This window comes from Centruroides sculpturatus, unplaced genomic scaffold (genome assembly GCF_000671375.1).
Source record: "Centruroides sculpturatus isolate CEXI.00-Female unplaced genomic scaffold, Cexi_2.0 scaffold538, whole genome shotgun sequence".
NCBI classification, from domain to species: domain Eukaryota; kingdom Metazoa; phylum Arthropoda; class Arachnida; order Scorpiones; family Buthidae; genus Centruroides; species Centruroides sculpturatus.
In genome coordinates, this window is record NW_019384775.1 from 56783 (window position 1) to 84367 (window position 27585).

General features: G+C 26.3%; 1 protein-coding gene and 1 non-coding gene across 5 annotated transcripts in view; one reads left to right on the forward strand and one right to left on the reverse strand.

Annotated features, from left to right (window-relative positions):
* Positions 1-27585, reverse strand: part of LOC111629076 (pleckstrin homology domain-containing family G member 5-like) — a 150860-nt gene that overhangs the window by 23656 nt on the left and 99619 nt on the right. For 3 of the 4 annotated variants that reach the window (XM_023372937.1, XM_023372938.1, XM_023372939.1), the window contains one exon: positions 8345-8473. In XM_023372937.1, the coding sequence (XP_023228705.1) occupies positions 8345-8473 (129 nt within the window). Of the gene's footprint in view, positions 1-8344; positions 8474-17492; positions 17827-27585 lie in introns of those variants that run through there. The other variant, XM_023372940.1, reaches the window with a different exon arrangement.
* Trnav-aac lies at positions 94-166 on the forward strand. Its single transcript has one exon. It is a non-coding gene; the product is annotated as a tRNA-Val (tRNA).

The following is a 27585-nucleotide window of genomic DNA, read 5'->3' on the forward strand; positions in this document are numbered from 1 at the left end:
ATTTTGAAAAACTTGAAAACAAACTATTATCTTACAAATTAATTGTAATTCATTAGTTCAAATTAATAGAAAATATAGAAAAATTTGGGATATGTGCTTGTGGTGTAGTGGTTATCACATCCGCCTAACACGCGGAAGGTCCCAGGTTCGATCCCTGGCAGGCACACTTGCTTTTTTTTCATGTCTAATGTTAGAAAGATGAAAAATAATTAGAAACTTTGTCATATTTACTTGTGCAATTATTTGCAATTAAGGAACTTGTTATGACTTTAAGAATGTTATTTTCATTGNCTGAAAATAATTCATATACTGCTGATTAATAAATTATTAACGTTACAACCAGTAAATATATCGCAAAATAGAAAATAATAATTGCAGCACATTTATATTTTAGACTTTAAATAAAAGTTTCAATTTAATATTCATTATCAATTTTTTATTTCCTGAATTTAATACAATACAGTATTGTAATCCTAACCAACAATACTGTAATAAGAAATACATAAAATTCTGATTGCAAGTAACGCCAACAAACTCTTAATAATTATCAAGGACTTAATTAATTAGTTTAATAAATATTAATAATGCAATAAGCCTAATTAATATATATTTGCATATGTGAATTTGTGTTATTTTATTTACGCACTGTACAGTATATATATATATAAAATCATAATAAAGTATCAGATTTAATGCTAAAATAAATAAATTTGTTTTTAATATTTAAACAAATACAAATATATATTTTTCCAAATTTATTAATATTAGAACTATATATAAAGTTATCTATCAAACTGATTATATTCATCACGCAAATCACACCCAACAACAATCAATTATACAATACTTGTATTGTTTGTACAATTTTAAGCAATCAAATATCACACAGCATTATTTTTTCATTAATTCGTTTCAACAAATATTTCTTTTTAATTAGGCTATATAAAGTAACAAAAAATAATTTAATTTAGTTTTACAATTTACATTTTTTTAAAACGTATATAATGCTTATGGGAAATAGTTATGAAATGAAAATATGTAAAAGCTAAGTAGTTTTCGATTTAATTTCGAGTCTGTTGATTGAAAAGAAAATTGTTATGATTTTCTGTTGTTCTTTCTGCTCCAAATAAATTCTTTGAAATTTTTCAGACGGTTTTAAAGCAAATCAAATGTTAGAAAGTAACTTATATTCCAAAGGAGTGATCAGGTGTTGATTAAGTCATTATATTCCAAAGTTAATTATGCAAATAAATTTACTCATTTTATGTAAGAATGAAAAATAGTTTGATCTTTTCTAGAAAATAATCAAATCATAGAATTTTAATGAAATATCCTTAACTGAAAAGTCTATAAACGTAGAAAAAAGGTTAAAAAGAAAAAAATTATTTGCCAATATTACGCGAATGTTTATCCTTTAAATTAGATACTTGATAAAAATGCAATTATCTTATTTAAAATATGATTTAAACTTGTAATTTTTTAAAATAACAACTGGGAATATTATATTACAATCGAACTTTCGATAACGACCTTCTACTAACAACAGTTACCGGTAAATAGCGGCATTTTTTTTTTACATGAATAAAAATGCATAACTTCCGAACAACAACCATTTTTTGTTTCTGTAAGTGGCCGTTGTTCGGAGGTTTGACTGTATTTAATAGATTATTAAAAAATAGTCTGTATGAAACGATTTTGGGAATTATAGTTAATATATTTAAACAATAATTTATTTATTACAGATAAATTATTATATATAAATATAAATTATATATGTTAATTTATTTTAATTTATTAATGTTATTTTAGCTATATATTACAATTTATTATTAAACATTGAGAAGAACATTGAGTTCCCCCAGAGAGGGAAACCGACGTCTCAACCGCTTCAACTATTGGCCGTAGACGTCTTTTTACTTAAACGATACCTTACGTTTTCATTGTATAAAAATATACATATTTCTTAAACATAAATTTGATAAGTCTATATTTTACAATAAAAAATAATTAATGAATTTCAAATATTTACGGTTAGTTAAAGGCTTCTATATAGTTCAACGTCCCATACCAAATTTGGCATGAATATTCTTCAACACCTTAAAAAGAATACCGTGGGGTTCCCATTCCCAACCACTCCTAACTACCCCTTCCCTCTTAACCTAAGCTCGAGCAATTTTTTATGTTTTGCGATTTAATTATAGTAAATACTCGGATCAATAAATGTACAATTTAGTTACTAAAACCATTGTTTTTATCACTCTCTCCCAACCCAACCTTACCAAACCCATACCGCCTCAAAGGTGGAACAATGCCGGGTGTACGCAGCTAGTGTTATATAAAAATAAACTGTAACGCTTATCGACTCTAATAAGTGAAACTTATAATTGTTATTTGATTGTTACAGTAAAAGTTAAAAAATTTTAATATTTGAGTAATTAAATAATTTTGAATAAATTATTTAATTTATTATATTCGTCACGAATTACAAATACAGTTCAGTATTTCGATTCAATTATAATAATAGCATTTTAAAGATAAAGTGCATAATTTAATGATAATTGTTAGGAATATTTAGAATTCTATAAGATAGGTTAAAATTAGATTTTCTGCGAATAAGGAGATAATTTCGTTTGAAATAAATCAGAAAAGGCTTATAATAAAGGAAAAATCTTCGAGTTAGCACAAATAACGTAACAGCATCCTTCAAATTATTTGGAGAATTCATTTATCTCGTAAAGATCTTCCTAACAAAGTCCTTTTCAAAGCAATATTAATATTGGAATTTATTATAACAATTTTAAAAATAATCTCCAGTTATTACAGATTGTACATTAGCATATAAATATTTTTAAAAAGTTATTTATGTGGTTGAATATTAAACTGAATGGCAAAAAGTCAATATGTGATTCTTATAAACAGTAATATTTGAATTATTTATGAATGAACTTTATGCGTTCTGTTCTTCTTATCGTTTGATAAGAAAAGAAGAAAAATGGACGAAGTTTATTTTTATAGCATTCAAGCTGTTGATAGGGGTTTATGCATTGTTCTTTATTGTTTTCTTGCTCTTTATAAACTTTTAGAATGTAGGATTTCAAATGATAAGAATTTAAGATATGTTACAAGTCGGAGAATTTACTAAATGACTTTTATGTATGTTATATCTTAAATTGCAATTTTCAGCATATTTCATTATTTCGTTTAAGAGAATTGCTTATCGTTATTGTACCATTGTGTTATCAGAACGATTCGTAATCGATTTTTTTTTTATTTAGACTTCACTATTTGATTCACCAGTTACTATTATTAACGATTTTGGCGAACATTTCATCTATGACGTTTCTTTGACGTAAAATGATACTAAATGAATAGACCTATTTTAGAAAAATGTCGTGAAATGTTTAAACTAATCAATAATTTCAATTTTGAATTTTTTTTTAAACAAAACAATCAATTTTTCTATAATAAGAGCGAAATAAATCGTATTATCGACAGGTAATAAATCAATTATTAAAGAAGCTACTACTAAATCGGTACATTGCACTCGCAATTCTTAAATATCGATCTATATAACGCATATAAATCTTAAAATTTATGATCTGTAATTCGTCTCATTAATCTAATGTTGGGATCCAAAAATGATGCTAGAAGATTTATAATAAAAAAGAAACAATAATAAGAGAGAAATTTTTTGCAGACATCGAACATAATTTCACTTATTTTGAAGATTTTTAAAAATTATTTGTCGCCTATCTTTGAAATCTGATAGAGCAATAAATTTTGGCATTTACTAGGATTAAAACGTCACTTAATTTTCGTCTTTAAGGAGGAAAATAGATATTTAATTTGAAATATTATTTTCCGGGAATTTATTTTCTTAACGAAGATGTCATTATTTTTATATCTAAAATAAATAAATAAATAAAAACATTTAAATTACTTCTTTAAAAATTTGAAGCATTTTTATAACAAAGAGGCTAAAAAAATCTACTTTTATATTAAAATTAAATTTTACAAAACTAGAATACAAAAAAATCGTATATTTAAGTTTAAAGATTGCAAATAGAGTTCCATAACATTTTAAAAAAGTAAAATAAAATCTTAAGAGAGTAGAAATTAGTTGAAGAAACAAATGATTAAGAAAATGATACAAAGTGAATGACCAGTACGATTACAGTAAAACAATATTTAGAAAGTTAACATTGAAAAGGTAAGGCGATGTTTTTATATTTGTTTGAAATAATAATTATTTTTAACATCAATGCGTAANAGTTACCAATAACAATTATAACTACAGTTGAACCACCATAACACTGTTGATAATTCCGTGTTATATGAATTCCATGTTATACGAGTCAGATTTTACAAATACGTGTGCCGGGCTGTAAACGGCTCACGTATTTGTAAAATCTAAGTGACTCGTACAACATGGAATTCATATAAAACGGAATTATCAACAGTGTTATAGGAGAGTCGATTTTCCACTTATCTCCATCGCTTTACGGGTAAACGTACTCCCCTTTGTGCCATCTGTAGGGAGGTGGACTGTCCCAACCACTATCTTTACAGATGCGTGTGCCTTGAAAGGGAACATCTCGAAATTGAACTAATTGCACAGAAATCAAACATCTCCTGGCCGTGTCAGCAACACAATCTCCTTAATTAAACACAAGGATCTTTATACAGCTTTTCGTAACCTAGTGCTTGCTTATGAGCAAGTGGCACCCATCACCACGCATGAGTAGTTCCTCACCAGGCTTCGTTCTTTTCATTACCTCCGCCACTGCTACGGACATCTGTAAATACTGTACAGTACTGTACATATGCCACCTAACTGCTACTGTTTTCAAAGTTGTAATGTAATGGCTCGTATTACTTCTCTTATGTATTGTATTCTATACTCAAATTGTATTTTACACTCTATTATAATGCATTATTACTTTATTTGCTGTATTGTACTCAATTTTATGTATTTTATGTGCTTTTTCCTTCTACACTTATACACTTATGTTTTATTTTGCATTAATACTTGTAATATTGCATAGTGTCTATACTTGTATAGCTTTCAAAATCCATCACTTTGTAATTCTGTATGTACCTTATACTGTTAACAAATTGTAATTAACTACATTATCATTGTATTTAACTACAACATCATTGCTATACATGCATCACCATTGTATTTACTCTTGTATTCTATTCCAACCTACTTCTTGATATCTCTGTAATTCCTGTATTGTAAACAAGTTAACAACTACTGTATCTGGTTTTCATTCCCGGTAGTGCCATGCGGAGCCGGGCATATACAAACTGCTGTATATAATAAAGATATTGACTGTACATTTAATTATAATAGTATTATCTAAACATTTAAAATTGTTTTCACAAAGGAAAAGACTCGTTATAGGGGTGATATAAAATAATTTAGTAGATAAAGAGTATCTGTTAACAGTAGATAAATAAATAAAGATAACATTTTTACTAAATCTATTATAAGCATAAATAAAGAAAAACAAGAATCTTGTTATCAAATTCAAAAATAAGTTAGTTTAATTTAATTTAATTTAGTTGAAATAACCCAAAAATTAGTTTAGAACCTGTACAATTATTCAAAACCTTTTCACTAACAAAGAAATCAAATATTATTATCATAAAATTTATTTTTCTATAGCTAAATATTCGTACATATCTTTTTCTGACAAAAATTCTTCTATAAAAATAATGTCACACGGAATTTATTTGTAATAGAAAATTAAAATAAAATTTATTTAATATCAATTTTTTGAAAAGTTATATAATAAGTTCAGATATATATTTTATTGTTGTTATTTAATGTTAAAGTATACTTTTATGTTAAACAATTGAGAACGGTGTTCAATGACTCTTCAGGGACACAACTCGTAAATATTTATTTTATTTCATTTTTTATTAAATTTAATCAGTTCGTACTAACAAATTTATAGTATAAACATTTTTAAAATAAAAAAAAAAGTCAATATAATTTTCTTTATAAACGAAATTAAAATCGTATTTTTTAATCTAGATTTTAATATGAAATCACTCATGCATTTACTAATTTCGTTTGATGTATTAATAATTTATGAAATTTACTTGAAAATTATTTCGATTAATTCCTTGAATATTATTAACGTAAAGTTTATAGGAATCATTGTGAAAATCATAAAGTTTTTACAAATTCGTATTGTTACGTGATACAATATTAAAAAAATAAAACAAAATGTGCGTATAAAGTTGATATTTTCCAAGATTTAAGTAAAACTGTTTTAAAAACACTCTTCATTCAGGAAATATTTTAGAAATTTTATGGAAATTTAATCAATATGCAAACTAAAAGTTCATTCACCTGTATATAAGTTTATGAAACTATCAGAATATTTGAAAGCAAAAATAGACGGGCTTTTATGAGATTACAGGCTTAGAGATTATACTTATGTGCGAGTTACTGCTGTAGAAAACACATCTAAACGTAAGAATATATTTTATAATAATAAAAATATCCAAATATAGATGATTTTAAAAAGCAAACATAAACGTTTCATATAACGCTTTGTATATAAATAAACGTAGAATACCATATTAAATGTTTTACATTTAGGCCCACATAACTATTTCCTATTAGAATTAATTAAATATTTTTCTTTTTAACACAAATATTGATTTCATCAGCTCATTTATCAGATACTTTTTACAGATAATGAATGTTATATATAACGATCACTCGAGAATTAACTATAAATAATATTTTTTACAGTAGAAGTAGAGTTTTCAGAATTAATGTTTACGTATATAATGCATATAATATTTGTAAAATTTTTACTTTTTCGATGAATCGAAATGATTTTAAAGCGTTAATGAGAAGAAACTGAAATGATGGATGAGTAAAAGAGTAAACAAGCCAAAAGAAACATTCGAGAGGAATAGAAAATTGGCGCAAAAATGAATGAATTTTAACATAGACCAAGGTTTGTTAAACATTTTCAATTCGCGAACCCTCTTTAACCCGAGAAAATTTTACGCGACCCACGTTTTACAGGTATGTAAAATAGATAATAAATACAAATAAAATCACTTACTGATAATAATTCATAGAACAATTTATTCCAAAACAATTCTCTGATAAACATATTATTTTACAATTTATTACCATTTATTAAAGACAAAAGTAAATTTGCGTACTGATATCATCATATACTTGTTTATTTTTACATAAAGAATTAAATCTTGGCTGAATATTCGACACTGCAGAATGCAAGATATCTTCAACCTTTTTTCAGAATTGACCAACATTTTGATTTTATAATCGTCGCATAAATACGTAGTACAAAACTTTGCAGTTGTCGAATGTTTCGCAACCCCTTTTGGATTCGCGATCCACAGTTTAAGAAGCCCTAACATGATACAATGATACTAGTTTATTGAGACATACGGTTTCTTCTGGCCAACTTATTTCCAACACACCAATAATTTTTTACTCCTAAGGGAAAACTCGTATCATAAGTGATCGTTACTTTCCAGATGTATACCACATGTCTAATAATTTATTATTTTCTCATATAATTGCATAAATTATCTTGCTTACAGTCGATAGAGGAAACATTACGCTATTCGAGTTGTTGGTAAATATCTTAATTAAGCATAGAATAACATAAATATAAACTTCCTACATACGAACTAAAATGAGATATCTTCTACAAGTTATTTATATTGAGGAGTAAAATATACGAAATATTAAAATAATATTAAAAAAACACATGAAAAATTATTTTCGACAGATTTACTTAAAGCATATAAATTTTTAAAATAAAGAGATAACGACAAATAATATCTTTAAAAAGATAAAGTAATATTTATGCTTTCACCTTAACACGCGACCTACTATTCCACTTCTTAATTTCTAATGTTGACTTTGGCCATTACTCTAGTTTTCCTACAAAATCAGTCGAGCTTTGCTAACAAGGATATCCTGGTTGTTTGTTATGAAATCACAAATCATTTCTAATTGTAGAAGTTACAGAAGAATTTGATAATTAACGATTTGATATTTCTCGCTTTTACTCATTGATAACGGATTGCATAGAGTTTTTTGAATTAAAATACAGATTTTAATGTAAAGAACACGAATTTTTTTTATAAGAAACTTTATAGAAAGTAATGTTGTTAATGCTCGAAACTTGCAGGAAATAAGAAACTTCAATTTTATAAATTTTCTTTATATTCAATAAAAACGACGAAATAAATAATGAATATAAAAATAATATTAAAACTAACACGGCATTTTGTATTTTTAAATAAAGAATTTTATTAAATTTATCACAAAACTAACCTTTGGAGGCACCAAAGCTCTCCTTCTATGCAAAGCAGATACTGGAGGACCTTCTTCAACTTCCTCTTGTTCACTCTCTTCATCTTCACACGAAGATAATTTCTTAAAAACATTCGAACTTTCTTGTTCCTGTAATAAACAAAGATAACGTGTTTACTGTAGAAAAATCAAGAAAAATTAGCATAATTTCTCTTTCGAGTATTGTTATCCGTATGAATTACCTTTATTTAAATGGAGCAATTGGAAAATATATCATAAAACAAGAATTTATAAAGAAGTATTCAATCAAAGAAGCAAAGAGAATATTTATTCAGTATTAGTTATTGTTACTAGGATACTTAACTTTTCAAGAGTAACTGTAATTAACGTAAATTGAAGTAGCACTTCTGGTTGTCACTCAACATGATTGAAAGTGTAATATATAGGATAAAGAATTTTTCACAAATATTAAATCTTTAAACTGTAAATTATTATGACCTTGTAGAAATATTCACTCTAAATAATTTATTAAGCTGTTATTTTTAGACATTTCTATTAAATAATATTTTAACACTAAGAAAAGGGAAAAAATATATTACAAAACTGATTAAAAGAACTGATAAGAAACTTATTTAATTTGCATCAATTTAAATCACTAGGATGAATAAATCGGTTGTTAAGATGAATAATAACTCGCAGCTGTGACTCTGCCAGCAAATTTACCTAGTAATCCCGGATAAAGTATTGAAATTTCTCAGTTCAGAAAGAGTGCTAAGAATGACGTCACTGAGAATCCTTTGAGGAACTTACAGAAACCTTATATTAATTGAACTGTTTTTACAGGAATAAATGATTTCACTTAAATATATTTCATTTATTTTATTTTTATTTAATCTGTTTAATTTAAAATTGTATGATTTTTGTATTACTTTTCGAAAGTATAATTTTCCTTTCCATACTAAATATTGTATCATTTCTATAAAATAAAATATAATTTTTTGGAAAATATTTAATATTTAAATAAATATTAATAAACAAAACAGAATTATTAACGCAAGGTTTATAATTTTTTAATTCAGGATATAATATTTAGACATTTAAAGTTGTGAACCTGCAAGGAAGAATGTTTATTGGTTTTATTCGTATACGATAACGCGACAGATGGGTGATGCCTCCCGGGATGTTTGTTATAGGAAACTAACCCCTATTTTGGTGCTACACACACGAAGAAAACCCGGAAAACTCCCGTGGTCATCCCGTTGGAGAGGTGCGAACCCACGACAAACCTTCAGTGTTCAACAAACGGCGTTCAGTGGTTTCATCCACTCGGACATTAGTGACTACGTAATACGATTAGATCACTTATATTTCACATATATATTACATAAAGTAACCAGGCGTCCCGTCTCGACCGGGACAGTTTCATTTTAAAACATTATGTCCCGGTATCTCCGTAAATGCCTTCGAAACAGGCATTACTCTCATTTCTACCAGGAAACTTTTATGAAATTTTGTTTTACAGAAACTTCTGAATTCACTTTACATGGATGAACATGATATCAATTAAAGGTTAAATGAATGAACAACAGAACATCATAGAATTTATATCTTTAACTATTTTAGAAACGATAATATGAATCATAAAAACCGGCACAGGTTGATGAGGTTTATCAAGAACAAATCCGTCGGTTAAAAGAGTATTTTTGTTATTACATTAATGGAATATGGGTTTCAGACAGGAGAAAAAAGCAGTTAAACCTGCGTAAAGTGAAATTTCATGGTACCGAATATTTTTCCGATTTGGCAGGTTTCCGTTTTGAACAGCACTGGCGCATTATAGCTTCGTGGGACCCACTCAAATTTGAATTAGGGGGTATCGTGTACAATGTTGACATCAGACGTTTGTCTTCAGAGGAATCTTTTAGGGAAATATTTTCTTATAAAAGATTGGTTTGGGGCCCCTTGTTTGAGGGGACCCCAGTCAATTGCCCTTATTGCCCATAGGATAACGCACCACTGTTGAACAGGTCTTTTTTAACATAGAAAATCGCTCCGTTCCGAAAAACTTTTTCCGTTTAGGCAGGTTTCTGTTTTATTCAGGTTCCGTTTTGAACAGGTTTTACTGTATTAGTTCATTGATATTCACAAAACTTAATATAAAAGAAAATTGTTTAGAATTTATAACTTTTATAAAATTAGGTATATTAAGTTTTTAGCAAATTTTAACAAATTTTAGCAAACGATAAATATACGTAAATTGTGTTATTTGTAATTAATAAGACAAATTTTTGTTCTAAGAAATAATTTTGTGTATTATTAAGTTATGTAATACTCAGTACTTAATTAATATAATAATGTAACCTTCATTATTCCGTGCTGTGTATTATGTTTTTGTACAATTAAGAGGTCGATTCGGGACAAGCATTACGTAATTTTGGGGGTGAGTATGTGCGAAAGCATTACATACCGTTACGAGCGACTGGAATAGTAGTTAAAACGTAACGTTGCATAATTTATGGACCAGTCCATATAAAAATATATTTGAAATAAAATATAATTAATAGAAAATATAAAATTAATTTCTAGTATTCGTGTTATTTTTTGTCACTTTTTTAATTGTTCTACAGGACTTTGATACTTTATGATACGAAATGATTATAGAACTTTGANTAGTTCTTTTATCAGATATGGATTTTTTTAATATTATTTTTCTAATCTTTACATCAATCTTTCTAATTGAAAAAAAAAACCCATAAAAACGTAAATTAGCGTTTATATATCGAGATTTATATCATCATTACAATTCTTAATTTTACTTTCTTTATTATCCAACTGCCTTCATTCTGATACATTTGTTCAAATTTTTTTCTATGTTGCATATTAAAAATACTTTATCGATGTCTTGTTCTTCTTTTTGTAAAATTAATATTTGGCTTTGAAAAATATATTTACAAGGAGTTAGATGAATTGATGATGTAAGTCATTTAATAAACACTAGTTCAATACAAGAATAACAATCTCATCCTTTATATTTAATAGTGAAAGTGAAATAAATATCGTGGATTTCTTTTAAAAAATAAATAAAATTTATGTATAAGCATGCAATTACATGTAATTTGTAGTTTCGGTAAAGAAAAGTGTTCGTTTCCTTCTATGATCAGCACTTATTTGTTTGCAAATGTTTTCCATACCACCTGCCAAACTGGACCGGATAGAGTCATGATTTTTTTTAGTTATAATAGCAAAGAAATCGGGACAAATGATCCAACATCTCGTTGAAAGGTACCAATTAAGGAACCAGTAAAGATTTATTTTCGAACACGATCCCTGTTGGGTGCCTCAACACAGTTTTGCTCGAAATAGTCTCGATGTGTTAATGACCTCTGAATGTTTCCTAATCCTTCTTATTCTTTAATGACAATTTGTCTTAATTACGAATAAGGTTTGTCTTGTCTCGGACTCAGTTTTCTTAGAAAAGCAGCATAAATTCATAACATTGATTGACTCTGTTAAAATAGGACACGATATATTTAATCTATAGAAGAAATATCATATGAGCTGACACAATAAAGTACAGTTTTGGTTTACTTCATTACTGCAGCTAAATAAATCGTTAAAGCTATAAATGATTGTACAAAAAAGTCGGTAAAATATCGAAGAAAACTATCTAGAATAACAAACTTGTACTCTGTAGAATGTGTTAAAAGCTTTCTAAAACAATTACATTTTCATAAAAATTCTTTAAAAATTTGAAGCATTTTTATAACAAAGAGGCTAAAAAAATCTACTTTTATATTAAAATTAAATTTTACAAAACTAGAATACAAAAAAATCGTATATTTAAGTTTAAAGATTGCAAATAGAGTTCCATAACATTTTAAAAAAGTAAAATAAAATCTTAAGAGAGTAGAAATTAGTTGAAGAAACAAATGATTAAGAAAATGATACAAAGTGAATGACCAGTACGATTACAGTAAAACAATATTTAGAAAGTTAACATTGAAAAGGTAAGGCGATGTTTTTATATTTGTTTGAAATAATAATTATTTTTAACATCAATGCGTAAATCTAGTTCAAATTCTTTTTAATACGTGCAAAACAAAACTTTTCTATATCTTATATTTTATAACCTAACTTTTTAATATATTATCAATTAATATCATGATAAATAACGTCGAACGGTCAAATGGTGGAGTGCTTAAGGCGTCATTCTATTATTCTGGAGGTAATTTGGTTTGAATTCGAATTCCATTTAAGTGTGCTTTAACCAGGAAATTTCGGACCACGGTCTTCATCTCCCAGTCGAATTTATGAAAGACTTACAAAACGGAACCTCTTAATGCCTGTAGTCTTTTGCCTTTTTGTAGCTTATATCCGAAAGAAGGCATTTTCTGTCTCCAAAATTTTTTAAAAAATTAAATTCTTTGTAAAAAAAATCGGTGATGTTATTCAACAGTTTAAATAAGTTCAATATAAATTTATACTTAATATAAACAAATAATAGCATTTTTATCAGCATTAATTCAATTTAAAAAGAAATATAACCTTTAATTAATACAAATAAATATCAATTGAATAAATATTGATAATAACATGTCAGTTCAAAAATATTTAAAAATCCAATATTTTTAGAATATTATTTACTTCATAAGCAGCTGATGTGGAATGACAATGGATAGGCTATACTGTATTTTAATTATATATATTAATTATCAGAAGAAATATATATATAAGTTTATATCTAAACAAAATATTAAACTTCTTTTTGAAAATTTGACTATAATTACTATACAAATTACTCTTGATTTTTATTATATTTCACATATTTAAAATCTTGCCCGATTTCTAAACTTTATTACCATGAATTTATGTGGTTACAAATTTATTAATAATTTAGTCCGAACAAAAATGCAAATATAAACTAAATAATGTTACAGATTACAGTATTTTATTAAAAATCTGTTGAAATTTTAAAAATTTTTACAGATTATACTCTGCAGTTTAATTTTTTTTCAATGTAACTTGCTGGATAAGTTTGTTTATTCTTTTCCTTACAGAAACTTAAAATAGAACAAACAAGATATACTAGAGATGAACGAATGCTATCCGCTAATACTCCAATACTAGAAAGTATTAAAGATCTCGAATATTCCCTCGATAAGAAATACATTGGAATAATACGAATGCCATCAATATTGCTCCGTATACGTGCAGTTACTGTGGCGGTTCCTGAAGTACTCAAAGAGGGGCTAACTTAAAAATAAAAAATATTTGAATAATTAATAAGTACTTTTTATTAACACGTGCACGACGATTGTATTTCGGATGGTCCGATAAACCATATTTGCCATCATAAATGTTCATAAAAACAATTTTTTGAAGTTCGAACAAATACATTTTAACTTGTTTTTTTTTGCGTGTGTGTCAATAATACATCCATTGTACTACAGTACACTCCATTGTGCCACTGCATACAGGCAGTGTTTCTTCAGAACCTCTAGTTTTATTTGTGACAAGAAAAGAAGCAAAATAGATCCTTAACGTTTTCGAATTCTTGTTTTCTTAAATAAAACACTGCATTAGATGAGAATGAGAACAATTATTTGTTAATCTGGTGTAGTTGGGAATCTTTAAATCAAAGTCAATCTTAAAAGTTTGAAATTTCATTTCTTAAAAATTTAATAAATTGTTTGTCTTTTTTACTGTATTAATATATTACAATAAAATAAACAATTTATTTAATATTTATTATTTAACTAAATAAGTTATATAAGGTAATCAAGTTCACAAATTATTCGGGATATTCGAGATCTGGTTAATATTGAATTCGAGAAAAGTGATATTCTCCCATCTCTATTATATACTAATTATGAAAACGTCATTAAGAATATTCGAGGCATTAATAATTAAGGACAACTTTTGTTTATTTCATTTTAAATATGTACAGAAATAACTTAGTAATTGTCCATTAGTTATAGCGAATTCTTTTTCGTCTTTAGTAGATGAGTTCAATAACTTGTCTATGCTTTTCTATGGATGGTGATAAAAAAAAAAATGATTTCATTATTATTGCATTTATTTCTTAACACAAAAAAGCTATATTTAAAGTAAAAATAATTTATTATTAGTGCTTTTAAATTATCTTTTTTTTTTATTATAAAATATAGTCTATCGATTCTTATTAAGACAAAAAGAAATATTTTATAAAGTTTTGAAGAATTTAAATATACAAATTAGTATATATGTATTTAATTATAATTGTTTATTTATTACGTATCCAGTTAAATGTTTAAGTCTAATAATAATTAAATATCCTTAATTTTAATATAATTCATATAATCGAAAAACTTCTTTGTATTTTAATTTTTTTATACGTTAAACGGAAAATTTTTATCGATCGATAGAAAAGAATACCGAAATGTGGAGCGCGTAACGTGATCTTGAGGATGTACAGTACAGTACAAAGCGTGACATGAAAAGCACGTGACTATTCAATTTCGACGTCACGTCACTTCCATGTTTTTCTATTACGTCATGATTTTAAAATAGGATTTTCTGATACTACATTATTAATGCTACTTGCATTTCTTGAATTACGGAAACATTAGTACATGTCAAAAATGGATTGGATGAAACTGAGTCTACAACATATATAATACTGTATTGTAAAATATAGTAATCAATTATATCAAATAAATTAACTTACTGTATTTTTATTCTTTTAATGATATTCTCAGACCTTGTACTAAAAGCAATAAACCGTACTAAAACCATACATGAAGAGCATCATAGTCCTTCATTATCCAGTATTTACAGAAAAATAAGATGATTTGACCAAGATTAACACAAATCTGATAATCTTTTTTTAAGGTTAAAGCACTTTATTATTATCTGTCCTTCAAACTTTTTTTTTCTTTAAATTAATTTAAAATGTAATTGTTAATAAAAAAACAGCTTTTTTATTATTTAAATTATTTTTATTGAATGTTTAAAAAAACTAGCACTCTTGTGATAAACAAGAATCTTTACTCTTTTTGTCTGCTCATCAAAAACGAATTTTATCTTTAATTATAAAAGGTATTCCTTTTTTTAGAAGGTTTCTTGAGAGAAATATTGACAAGTTAAAAGCGAGTTAGTTTTTCAAACAAGAAATCAGAACATTAACTATATAACGTTGGCGTGTTTACTCGAATTAAATATACTCAAAGTGTGTTTTTGGCATCTTTAATGATTTTCAATCAAAATCTTATGTCAGTGGCAGCATTACCAGAATTTAATTAAATCTGATATCGTTGGAATTAATGTTGACCTTAAAGATATACACATAACTCTAATGTCAAGAGCTATGTTTATTTAATTCTATGCTAAAAATTAAGTATGCATGTCAAAAGAAAAATATCATAATGCTTTATATAAAAATATGAATGGTTGAGCACACATATTCTACTTTTATAAGAATTTATGAATGCACATGAATGAAATTACTAATCACCAAAAGTGAAACTAAAACTTTATTAATAAAGTCGAATAAATATTTGTAATTTAGTATTTTTGACATAATTTTTTTCATAATTTTAAACATATTTTTATGTTTTTAAATACAAGATTTAAACTTTCGAGTTATTTTAATCTATTAGAAAAAATAAATAAATAAATAAATTCTTAATTAAAGAAAATTTCAATCTTTATCGAATAAATTGATAAAAGATTTATGCTATGTTTCATATAGTGTAGCTTACGTTAAAAAAAGAAAAAGCCAACAACGAGTTGCTTAACTTTCCCGGCAACATTTAAAAATGCGTGTGGCGCCATCTGTTACTATATTTTATTTTAAAATATCGTAACAGATGGCGCCACACGCAATTTTTATATTTTTAATTATTATAAAATGAAAAAAAAAAAAAAACCTTAATTTTGAGGGTAGTGATGAGTTTTATAAAAAATGGTAAATGCTAATAACGAGTAAAATCGTCATTAAGTCCTACCGTACTCGAGATATGACACGTGCCCCCTTTATCTCCTCATCCTCTCCACCTTTAACCACCGAAATTTAATAGCGTCAATGCCCCTAATACACAAACCCCCCCTGCAAAATTTCAGAAATTTTCGACAAAAAGCACAAGAGTTATTAAGCTTCGAACGGGGTAAACAAAATCGTGCTCTCCCCCCACACACTAACATCTATACATACAGAATAAACCTCCGAATTTTATTGCATTTCTCTATGTTTCGAGTTCTGAGCCCAAAAATGTAAAAATCTTGAGGGGTCATTTTTTGACCGATCGCTATATTTTCCCTCTGTCATATTATAGAGCCAGAGAAGTAATAATAAAATATAACTGCATTTTATGAAATATTTCACGCGATAAGAAGATTACTAACATCAAAATAGTTCATAAATTATATTTAAAAAAATATCTTTTAAATTTAGAAAAAATCAAATATTTTACCATAGATTACTATTATGAGTGAAGTTATTGCAAGTTACATGCAATTTCACTAGCTATTAAATACATGTTTAGTGGGCAAAATATTGTTTCTAATGAATAAAATTAAATATTAATTTCGGTTTATATTCTATAGAATTCCTTAAATAAATTATATTGTAAAACAAAAAAGTCAAAAATTGTTTAATATATATAAACATTTTTAAATATTATTTTTATAAGTTTTTAAATTTAAACTATAATTTACAGAAAAGTTTGCTTGTTTATTTATTTAGAACTTTCTGAAATGTAAAAATTTTTAATTATTTTATGCCATTTTGTACAGTTTAATTACAAGATATATTTTTAAAAATTTAGATAATAATAATAAATATGTTTTGATCAAAATCTTGTTCAAATTATAACAAGTTACGATTTGAGATTATTCTAATTTATTCTTCTTAAAAATCTACTGGGATTTACTTGGAATAAACAAGCCATATAAAATTTCACATCTATCACATTATTTCAATACAATTTCTAAATATATTTATTACCCTCATCTCTGTTTATAAAAGATATTATAAACATCATTAAGGTCATAAGTACTTCATAAACAAATATATAAATATAATTTATAGGTGACGAATAAAATTACGAACGAAATAATATAAAAAGTGATAAATTTTATCGTTTAAAACTTGAGATAAAAAAAATAAAATAATAATTAATTCAAAACTCACCGCTACTTGTTCGGTACAGTCTTTAACTAAAGGAGGCATAAAATGAAATAATCCGCTTATATCGGCATATAATTCGTATACATAATCAGAAAAAGCATCGCAAACGGGACCTGCGACGAGTAAAGGTGATAAGGGACGATGCCAAGGGCAACAATCTTCAGCAATCAATTTAAGTTTCCTTAAATCTTCAACATTCATGCCTTAGGCAGGCCAAAGGCCTTAAAGATGACTGAACAGTTTTATTTATTCGAATTATTACCGGTTTGGTAAATCTTCCGTTGACTCTGGAACAGCTGTGATCGCAACTAGCCAAGTCGACAATCGCCGTGTCGACCTCTAGTGAGAGATAACATGTGATTGGAGGGTTGCCACGTGATTAGAACTANAAAAAATTTTAAAAATAAAATATCATAACAGATGGCGCCACACGCAATTTTTATATTTTTAATTATTATAAAAAAAAAAAAAAAACCTTAATTTTGAGGGTAGTGATGAGTTTTATAAAAAATGGTAAATGCTAATAACGAGTAAAATCGTCATTAAGTCCTACCGTACTCGAGATATGACACGTGCCCCCTTTATCTCCTCATCCTCTCCACCTTTAACCACCGAAATTTAATAGCGTCAATGCCCCTAATACACAAACCCCCCCTGCAAAATTTCAGAAATTTTCGACAAAAAGCACAAGAGTTATTAAGCTTCGAACGGGGTAAACAAAATCGTGCTCTCCCCCCACACACTAACATCTATACATACAGAATAAACCTCCGAATTTTATTGCATTTCTCTATGTTTCGAGTTCTGAGCCCAAAAATGTAAAAATCTTGAGGGGTCATTTTTTGACCGATCGCTATATTTTCCCTCTGTCATATTATAGAGCCAGAGAAGTAATAATAAAATATAACTGCATTTTATGAAATATTTCACGCGATAAGAAGATTACTAACATCAAAATAGTTCATAAATTATATTTAAAAAAATATCTTTTAAATTTAGAAAAAATCAAATATTTTACCATAGATTACTATTATGAGTGAAGTTATTGCAAGTTACATGCAATTTCACTAGCTATTAAATACATGTTTAGTGGGCAAAATATTGTTTCTAATGAATAAAATTAAATATTAATTTCGGTTTATATTCTATAGAATTCCTTAAATAAATTATATTGTAAAACAAAAAAGTCAAAAATTGTTTAATATATATAAACATTTTTAAATATTATTTTTATAAGTTTTTAAATTTAAACTATAATTTACAGAAAAGTTTGCTTGTTTATTTATTTAGAACTTTCTGAAATGTAAAAATTTTTAATTATTTTATGCCATTTTGTACAGTTTAATTACAAGATATATTTTTAAAAATTTAGATAATAATAATAAATATGTTTTGATCAAAATCTTGTTCAAATTATAACAAGTTACGATTTGAGATTATTCTAATTTATTCTTCTTAAAAATCTACTGGGATTTACTTGGAATAAACAAGCCATATAAAATTTCACATCTATCACATTATTTCAATACAATTTCTAAATATATTTATTACCCTCATCTCTGTTTATAAAAGATATTATAAACATCATTAAGGTCATAAGTACTTCATAAACAAATATATAAATATAATTTATAGGTGACGAATAAAATTACGAACGAAATAATATAAAAAGTGATAAATTTTATCGTTTAAAACTTGAGATAAAAAAAATAAAATAATAATTAATTCAAAACTCACCGCTACTTGTTCGGTACAGTCTTTAACTAAAGGAGGCATAAAATGAAATAATCCGCTTATATCGGCATATAATTCGTATACATAATCAGAAAAAGCATCGCAAACGGGACCTGCGACGAGTAAAGGTGATAAGGGACGATGCCAAGGGCAACAATCTTCAGCAATCAATTTAAGTTTCCTTAAATCTTCAACATTCATGCCTTAGGCAGGCCAAAGGCCTTAAAGATGACTGAACAGTTTTATTTATTCGAATTATTACCGGTTTGGTAAATCTTCCGTTGACTCTGGAACAGCTGTGATCGCAACTAGCCAAGTCGACAATCGCCGTGTCGACCTCTAGTGAGAGATAACATGTGATTGGAGGGTTGCCACGTGATTAGAACTACATCCACGCGCACAAAACAAGAATTTATATTGAATTTATAATTTCAACATGTTTACAAATAATGCAAGGACATATAATGTTAACATCCTCCAGTTTATCCTTCGCGATTTTACTTAAATATCATTTCCTTAGCAGTTTACCGTCTTCTGTTTCTAATATGAAAGAAAAACCATAACAATTTTGAGTATAGAGAACGTCGAAAATTTGTTGCACTTTCATTACTTTCTTCTGAGAACATAAATTTCCTCCTATTTAATATGTTCAACTGCAGTAGTTTAAATAAGAAACTCAAATAATAGTGAATAATAAATAATTAATTTGACACTTGGTTTCAAAACGCTGTAATAACAATATACACAATACATAATAACAAAACACTAACGCAAAAGAATATTATTTTTAAGTGTCATTTAAACCTTGCTTTTATGCTTTTACAATTATCTAAATATTCATTTTAAAGTAAATAAACTAATTATCATTAACAAACGTAATCATTTCTTAACGAAGTTTTTAATTGAAATGATTAAATAAATTTGATTCTTAATACATCCACTACGTAAATACGCTTATTAAAGTCGTACAATTAAATTAAAATAATCATTCTCTATTAAATTAAACAATCAAACGTGCATATATTATGTTTAATTACTCAATTAAAATCCACGTTCATAATTTTTTTTTTACAATTACACATTATATTTTATATTATTTTAGTGAATTTTGAATTAAATAAAACAGATTCATGACAATTCACATTTAGTTTCTTGTCTTAAATTTTCTTGAATTAAAAAAATAAATAAATAAAACAAAAAATTATTTTATATTTTTGAAATAAAAATTCTGTTTTAAACAAACAACGTTATTTAAGAGTGTCGCTTGTAGAATTAATAGAATTTTTATTTTCTGAAGAAGTTTACTTTAGTATAAACGGAAGTATTTGCAGTATTATTTATTTTTCATTGCTTTTTTCACAGTTGTTGCTATTCCTCTTATGAGGGATTTCTCCTATACCGAAATTTTTAATGGAAAATATTTTTTTATGGATATTCCATATATCTTTTATAGGAGTTTCCTAACGAGATGTGAGCATGTTCTTTCAAACTATGTCATATAATCGGCTTTTATAATGTGCAGAATTTTATGAAGTCATTGAACTTTCATTCTTCTGAAAATATCAGATTTAACAAAGTAAAAATCTATTGTATAGTTACATTTATTTTGAATTTAATAACTCAACTTGAGTTAAATAATGCGACAGAACAACTCATTTGTCTTACAAACTCCTTACAACCAGGAAATATAATTAAACATTTTAATATTAGACGTATAACTATTAAATTAAACATAAATATCGTGATTTTAAGAGACCATAAATAGTTCTTTTATCAGATATGGATTTTTTTAATATTATTTTTCTAATCTTTACATCAATCTTTCTAATTGAAAAAAAAAACCCATAAAAACGTAAATTAGCGTTTATATATCGAGATTTATATCATCATTACAATTCTTAATTTTACTTTCTTTATTATCCAACTGCCTTCATTCTGATACATTTGTTCAAATTTTTTTCTATGTTGCATATTAAAAATACTTTATCGATGTCTTGTTCTTCTTTTTGTAAAATTAATATTTGGCTTTGAAAAATATATTTACAAGGAGTTAGATGAATTGATGATGTAAGTCATTTAATAAACACTAGTTCAATACAAGAATAACAATCTCATCCTTTATATTTAATAGTGAAAGTGAAATAAATATCGTGGATTTCTTTTAAAAAATAAATAAAATTTATGTATAAGCATGCAATTACATGTAATTTGTAGTTTCGGTAAAGAAAAGTGTTCGTTTCCTTCTATGATCAGCACTTATTTGTTTGCAAATGTTTTCCATACCACCTGCCAAACTGGACCGGATAGAGTCATGATTTTTTTTAGTTATAATAGCAAAGAAATCGGGACAAATGATCCAACATCTCGTTGAAAGGTACCAATTAAGGAACCAGTAAAGATTTATTTTCGAACACGATCCCTGTTGGGTGCCTCAACACAGTTTTGCTCGAAATAGTCTCGATGTGTTAATGACCTCTGAATGTTTCCTAATCCTTCTTATTCTTTAATGACAATTTGTCTTAATTACGAATAAGGTTTGTCTTGTCTCGGACTCAGTTTTCTTAGAAAAGCAGCATAAATTCATAACATTGATTGACTCTGTTAAAATAGGACACGATATATTTAATCTATAGAAGAAATATCATATGAGCTGACACAATAAAGTACAGTTTTGGTTTACTTCATTACTGCAGCTAAATAAATCGTTAAAGCTATAAATGATTGTACAAAAAAGTCGGTAAAATATCGAAGAAAACTATCTAGANTTGCTTTTTAATTGTACTCGTGTAAGTCAATTAACTTAATTATTATTAAGTGTATCCTATAAATAAAGAAATACATGTTTAGAAATCTGCTATTTTAAATATAGAATTTATTTTATGTTGAAAATAAAGCTGTATTTTCTATATATTTGAAAAACATGCTACATATATATACAGTGGAAGTTCTTTAATCCTGCAGCTACGAGATTAGAGTGGTTCGAATTATCGAAAATGATGGATTACCGGAATATTTTATATTTTCGCAAAATTCGGTAAGTGATATGCGGTACAGAATGCTGTACTGTACATTTTGTACCAGAGCACGGTTACAAAATATACAGCACTCTGGTACACACATTTTATTTACACGCACTCTTTAATCAGTCTGAAAATGATACAGTGCATGACAATATCGTGTTCAGATTAATTGAAAAATCTACAAAAACATTAATGAATACGTTATTGCATGAAACCAACATTTACAATGATTCATGTGTATATAATATTTATTTTCCAAACATGTACTGTATTTCCACACGGGATCTTTAGCGCACTATGTGTTCAAACAAATCTCGTTTTGCGGAATTACTATTATCGGACAATTCCGGATTATTGGGGATTAACGAACTTCTACTGTATATAAATTAATATACATCATGTATATACATACAAAATAAAATTATATACAACATAACATAAAACATCTAAATGAAAATTTATACACAGTAGATTGTCGTTAAAATGAACTCTTACAGGACCACTTGTAAGAATTACGTTAATCAATATTATTTAGTACACTAACAAGTAAGTATATAATTCGAATTAGAAAAAACTGAGGTTAACGGTTAACCGGGTTTCCCTTAAGTGGAGTTAAGTGTATAGATTTCTGCTTGGACGTTAAAGTGATACTAATCGATAGTTGACGGTAAACGGGTTGAAGCTAACGAGAGTCCACTGCATTTATAATAAATCTAAAGTACCTAACCTATAAACAAAAATAAAAATATAACCGTTCGAAAATTGATAACGGTGTCATAGCTCAGCGTGAAGCTGGTACCATTATGCCATTACCGTTAAAAATATTGTTTAATTGAAAAAAAAACATTTCCAGATTCAACGAAAATTTTCTACCGAATTTATATTCTTAAATACGCAAATAAATTACTTTTTATACATATTTCAATATAATATACCCGTATAATTTCTATTATATATACATATTTGCTCATATAATATATAATATAATATGCAGTATATACATATTTGCACATAAATACAATGTATACACAGGATATACAAATGAAATTAAATTCCTTATTGTATTTATTTTTCGAAAAAATTTTCTTAAGTTGTACTTGTTATTGATAGATGGCGCTATAAGAATTAAATCGTATAAAATTTGAATATAAAAAAATAATATATATTTAAAACTTTTTTTGCTATTTTACAATTTAACAATTCTAAATAAAGTTATTTTAATATAAATATTCAATTTTTACTATAATTATTATTATTTATATTAAAATTTATTATTTAATATCTTTTCCGGTAGATGGCAGTTGTGGTATTCATCGAAAGGAAGGGTTAGTGCGAAAAAACGGAATTCTGGGAAACATGTCAAGGTCGAATAGGTCTCTATGAATGCCAAGGCTTATTAGCCCACTCTTTCTAATAATAATTATATCATAGACAGTGGTTGACCTCATCTGATGACGATAAACAAATTATATCGTATATTAGCAAATTTGAATATATTTTAAATAAGTTTTGTTCTTTTGGGCTTTTTCTAATCATTTGATACAGAATAAACATTTATGACATATCATATAAACTTTTAGAATATAATAGTTTAAAAAAAAATAATAATTTTTCAATATTTTTTACCATTTATAATGATAAAACAGATTCATTTCTTTTTAATTTAATAATAAATTTTACTTGTTGACTTTCCTACTCAATTTTTACAAAGAGCTTAACGAAATCAACTTTGTAGAAAGTCGATTTCGTTAAGCTCTTTGTATTTTAATTCTTATAGAAAGAATTAAAATTCTTCTTTCTAAAGGTATTACAAGGAAATTTTACAAATAAAAATTCGAAAACGATTGAAAAATCAATAAATTATTTGCCGATATTCTATTGAATTCGAAAATAAAATATTATTATTTTGTTATTGTATAAATATTATATAAAGGAAATTGTTTAACGCAATGCTCGCCGACTGTTATAGATTATTGAAAAAGATCTACCAAAATATTGTTGACTTTAAACAAACAAAATACAGTAAAGTATTTTTAAAATTTTTCTTACATCTTTCATCGTTTCAAAGTTATAAATGTTATTTTTTCACGTTGCTTAATAGTATTATATACTGAATTTATATATATATATATATGATTTCTTATAGATTAAAAGTAGCTTTTAGCAAGAATGTTCCACCGATATCTTTACATTGTACTTGTCATAAAGTCGAATCTTCAATACAGCCATCTCTAAAAGGCGGCCATTTTTGTACGCACTTCATTTTGAAATGTGTACAAAACAATTTCTAAACAATGGATATTTTTTATATTCCTGTCAGTGGCCGTTGTTTAGATGTTTGACTGTATATTAGATATAGATGAATTTAAAAATTTCATCTGAAGTTTAACGTGTCGTTGATGTTATTCTGGCATGTTTACATTAAAATTTAGTTTAAAAAATACAGAAATTTTCTTTTAAATGTTTACCATTTAATAAATTCATAAACTGTCATAATTCTAATTTAATTTAAAATATAGTAACAGATATTCATAAATCCAGTCTTAGATTAAAATTGTTATTGCAAGAAAATTAAAATTCCAAGGAATCGAATCGTGTTCTTTGAATTCTCATTTACTTATAGTTTGTTTATTTTATTTTAAGAGAATTTATATTTTACAAACATTTAATATATCAACTTCATTCATTTAAAATAGCTTGAAATATAGAATAAATCGTATGAAAAAGGCAATGAAATAAGAAAGNTTTAATATTAGACGTATAACTATTAAATTAAACATAAATATCGTGAGTTTTTTTAATATTTAAAAAATCACGAATTTTTTAAGTTGTAGAATTATTCAAAAACCAATGTATAGATATTTTGAAATTTTAGAAACTTATTTATAATCTAATACTATTATTTTTAAGTAATTCATGAATATTTTTACTATAACCTGTCATTTTTTAAAAATATTTTACCGATCCCAACAAGCATCTGTTAAGTTCACATTTCCTTAACTATCGATCGATATGAACTACTTCCACATGAAAAGTGATCATAAGTGATGTGAAAATTGTAGGTTTGAATGAACTTTCGCGACCTTTTTACAAATTATAAGCTGATTTTCTCATATTAACTACGTAATAAACTTTGAAGAAAATTTTAGATTAGGATCTTGAAATCAATGATTTTATCTTGAATATTTTTAGTAATCAGATAAAGAAAGCTAACTCCAGCATTCAGAAATAACGTTAGTAACGCGTTTTAGATGATAAATGCTTTATAATTTTTTTTTTATTAAATTAGAGACGATAATTAACTTCATAAAATTTATTTAATAATGATATAAAATTTCACTAGAAAATATAAAGTCATCACTTTTGATACACCATAAAATAAATTAATTTCCTTTATATTTGTCTTTGTGACATATTTTCTAAGTAAACATACTTGATTTGGAAAAAGAAAATTAAAATATAAATCATGAAAATTATCAGAAAACAAATAAAACTTGCACGAATTNGATAAAGAAAGCTAACTCCAGCATTCAGAAATAACGTTAGTAACGCGTTTTAGATGATAAATGCTTTATAATTTTTTTTTATTAAATTAGAGACGATAATTAACTTCATAAAATTTATTTAATAATGATATAAAATTTCACTAGAAAATATAAAGTCATCACTTTTGATACACCATAAAATAAATTAATTTCCTTTATATTTGTCTTTGTGACATATTTTCTAAGTAAACATACTTGATTTGGAAAAAGAAAATTAAAATATAAATCATGAAAATTATCAGAAAACAAATAAAACTTGCACGAATTTTATTTATATTTCAATAATAATTTTAAAATGTTTATTAAATGCAGTTAATAGTTATATTCTCTTCACGCTTTCAGCGATCATGCAGTTTTGAAGTCACGCCAAAGATATTCATACTAAAAATGTTCTTAATGATATCTTCGAGTAATAAGTTAAATTTCCGTTATTATACAGTCGACCTCGTTACAGTAATTCATGGCATCAGGAAAATGTAATTACTGCTATGAAATTTGTACACATCTTATACATGAAGTTATGGCAACGTAGACATGTACACTTTTGTTTTACGACACTATAAAGTTTTACTGATGCTGTTATGGTTTAGGATTAGGACTACAGTATTATAAAAATCTTGTTGCAACATAGAACATTCGAAGAAAGAATTGATCTTTGTAAACTGATCACGTTGAATTAACTTTTTACATTAAGATTTCAGTGATATTTGATTATTTTATTTAGTAATACTGTATTTAGAAATTCTTGAATACCGAAAATTATATCTTAATATAATAATGCGTATAATTCGTATTAAAATATTACATTTAATTTAAAATCTAAAATAGTTTTTGCAAGTAAATAAGCGTAAATTTTTTATCGGCATGAAATATATTATAACATAAATAATAATATATAAAAGAATATTTAGTGTTTGTTTCATATGCGTATATTTTTTTAACATTCAATTTTTATTTCTTACAAGAAATTTTCTAATCTTTCGTTATTTCTAGACACAGCACTTTCCCTTATATTATCGAAGTTGCTACAACTACACCGTACTTCTATCCCTATCTTTATTTTTATGTTTTATTTTCCCATGTTCCTCTCTTTAAGTTATTTTATATTTTTACTTTGCTTCAGTAAAAGATAAGGCACGAAATTTAAGTAGATAACACCAAGGACTTGAAAAACTTTAGCGAGAAATTCGACCAAATAAATTGCTTTCATTGACACGACCATTGCTTAATAAGAACATTTCAATAACCATTTACATATTAACCTATAATTTATTGAGAGAATCACTCTTTCTCAACATATCGGAAATACTTTAAAAAATGTTCTTTTACAATGCATATCTATTTTTATGTATTATTTCTTTCTTCTCATTTGAATTAAATCTTTTACTGGGAGTATTATATCGATTGTTAATGCAATAACAATCTTAAAACGAATGAAAAATTACTAGCATTTTGAAGCGAATGATTAAAAAAAATAGTAAAACTAGAGTACTTTTGCAAATTGTTTTAAACCGTTTTAACAAATAAAGCAATTTTAGAGTCAAAAGATTGAATTCGACTGATGGGGATAAAGCAACGCAACACATAGGAAATCTGCTAAACAAAAATTAGTTTCCTGGGAGGATTTTCTATGGGAATCAGACCCCTATTTAGATGTGAGACTCGCGAAGAAAACCGGAAAAGTTCAAGTGGGTTGAGGGTTCGCGGTTTCATCAATGGGTTGATCCATTGGAGAGTCGCGAACCCTCGACAACTACTATTATTTAGTGGTTTTATCCATTCGGCAGAATTTAAAGA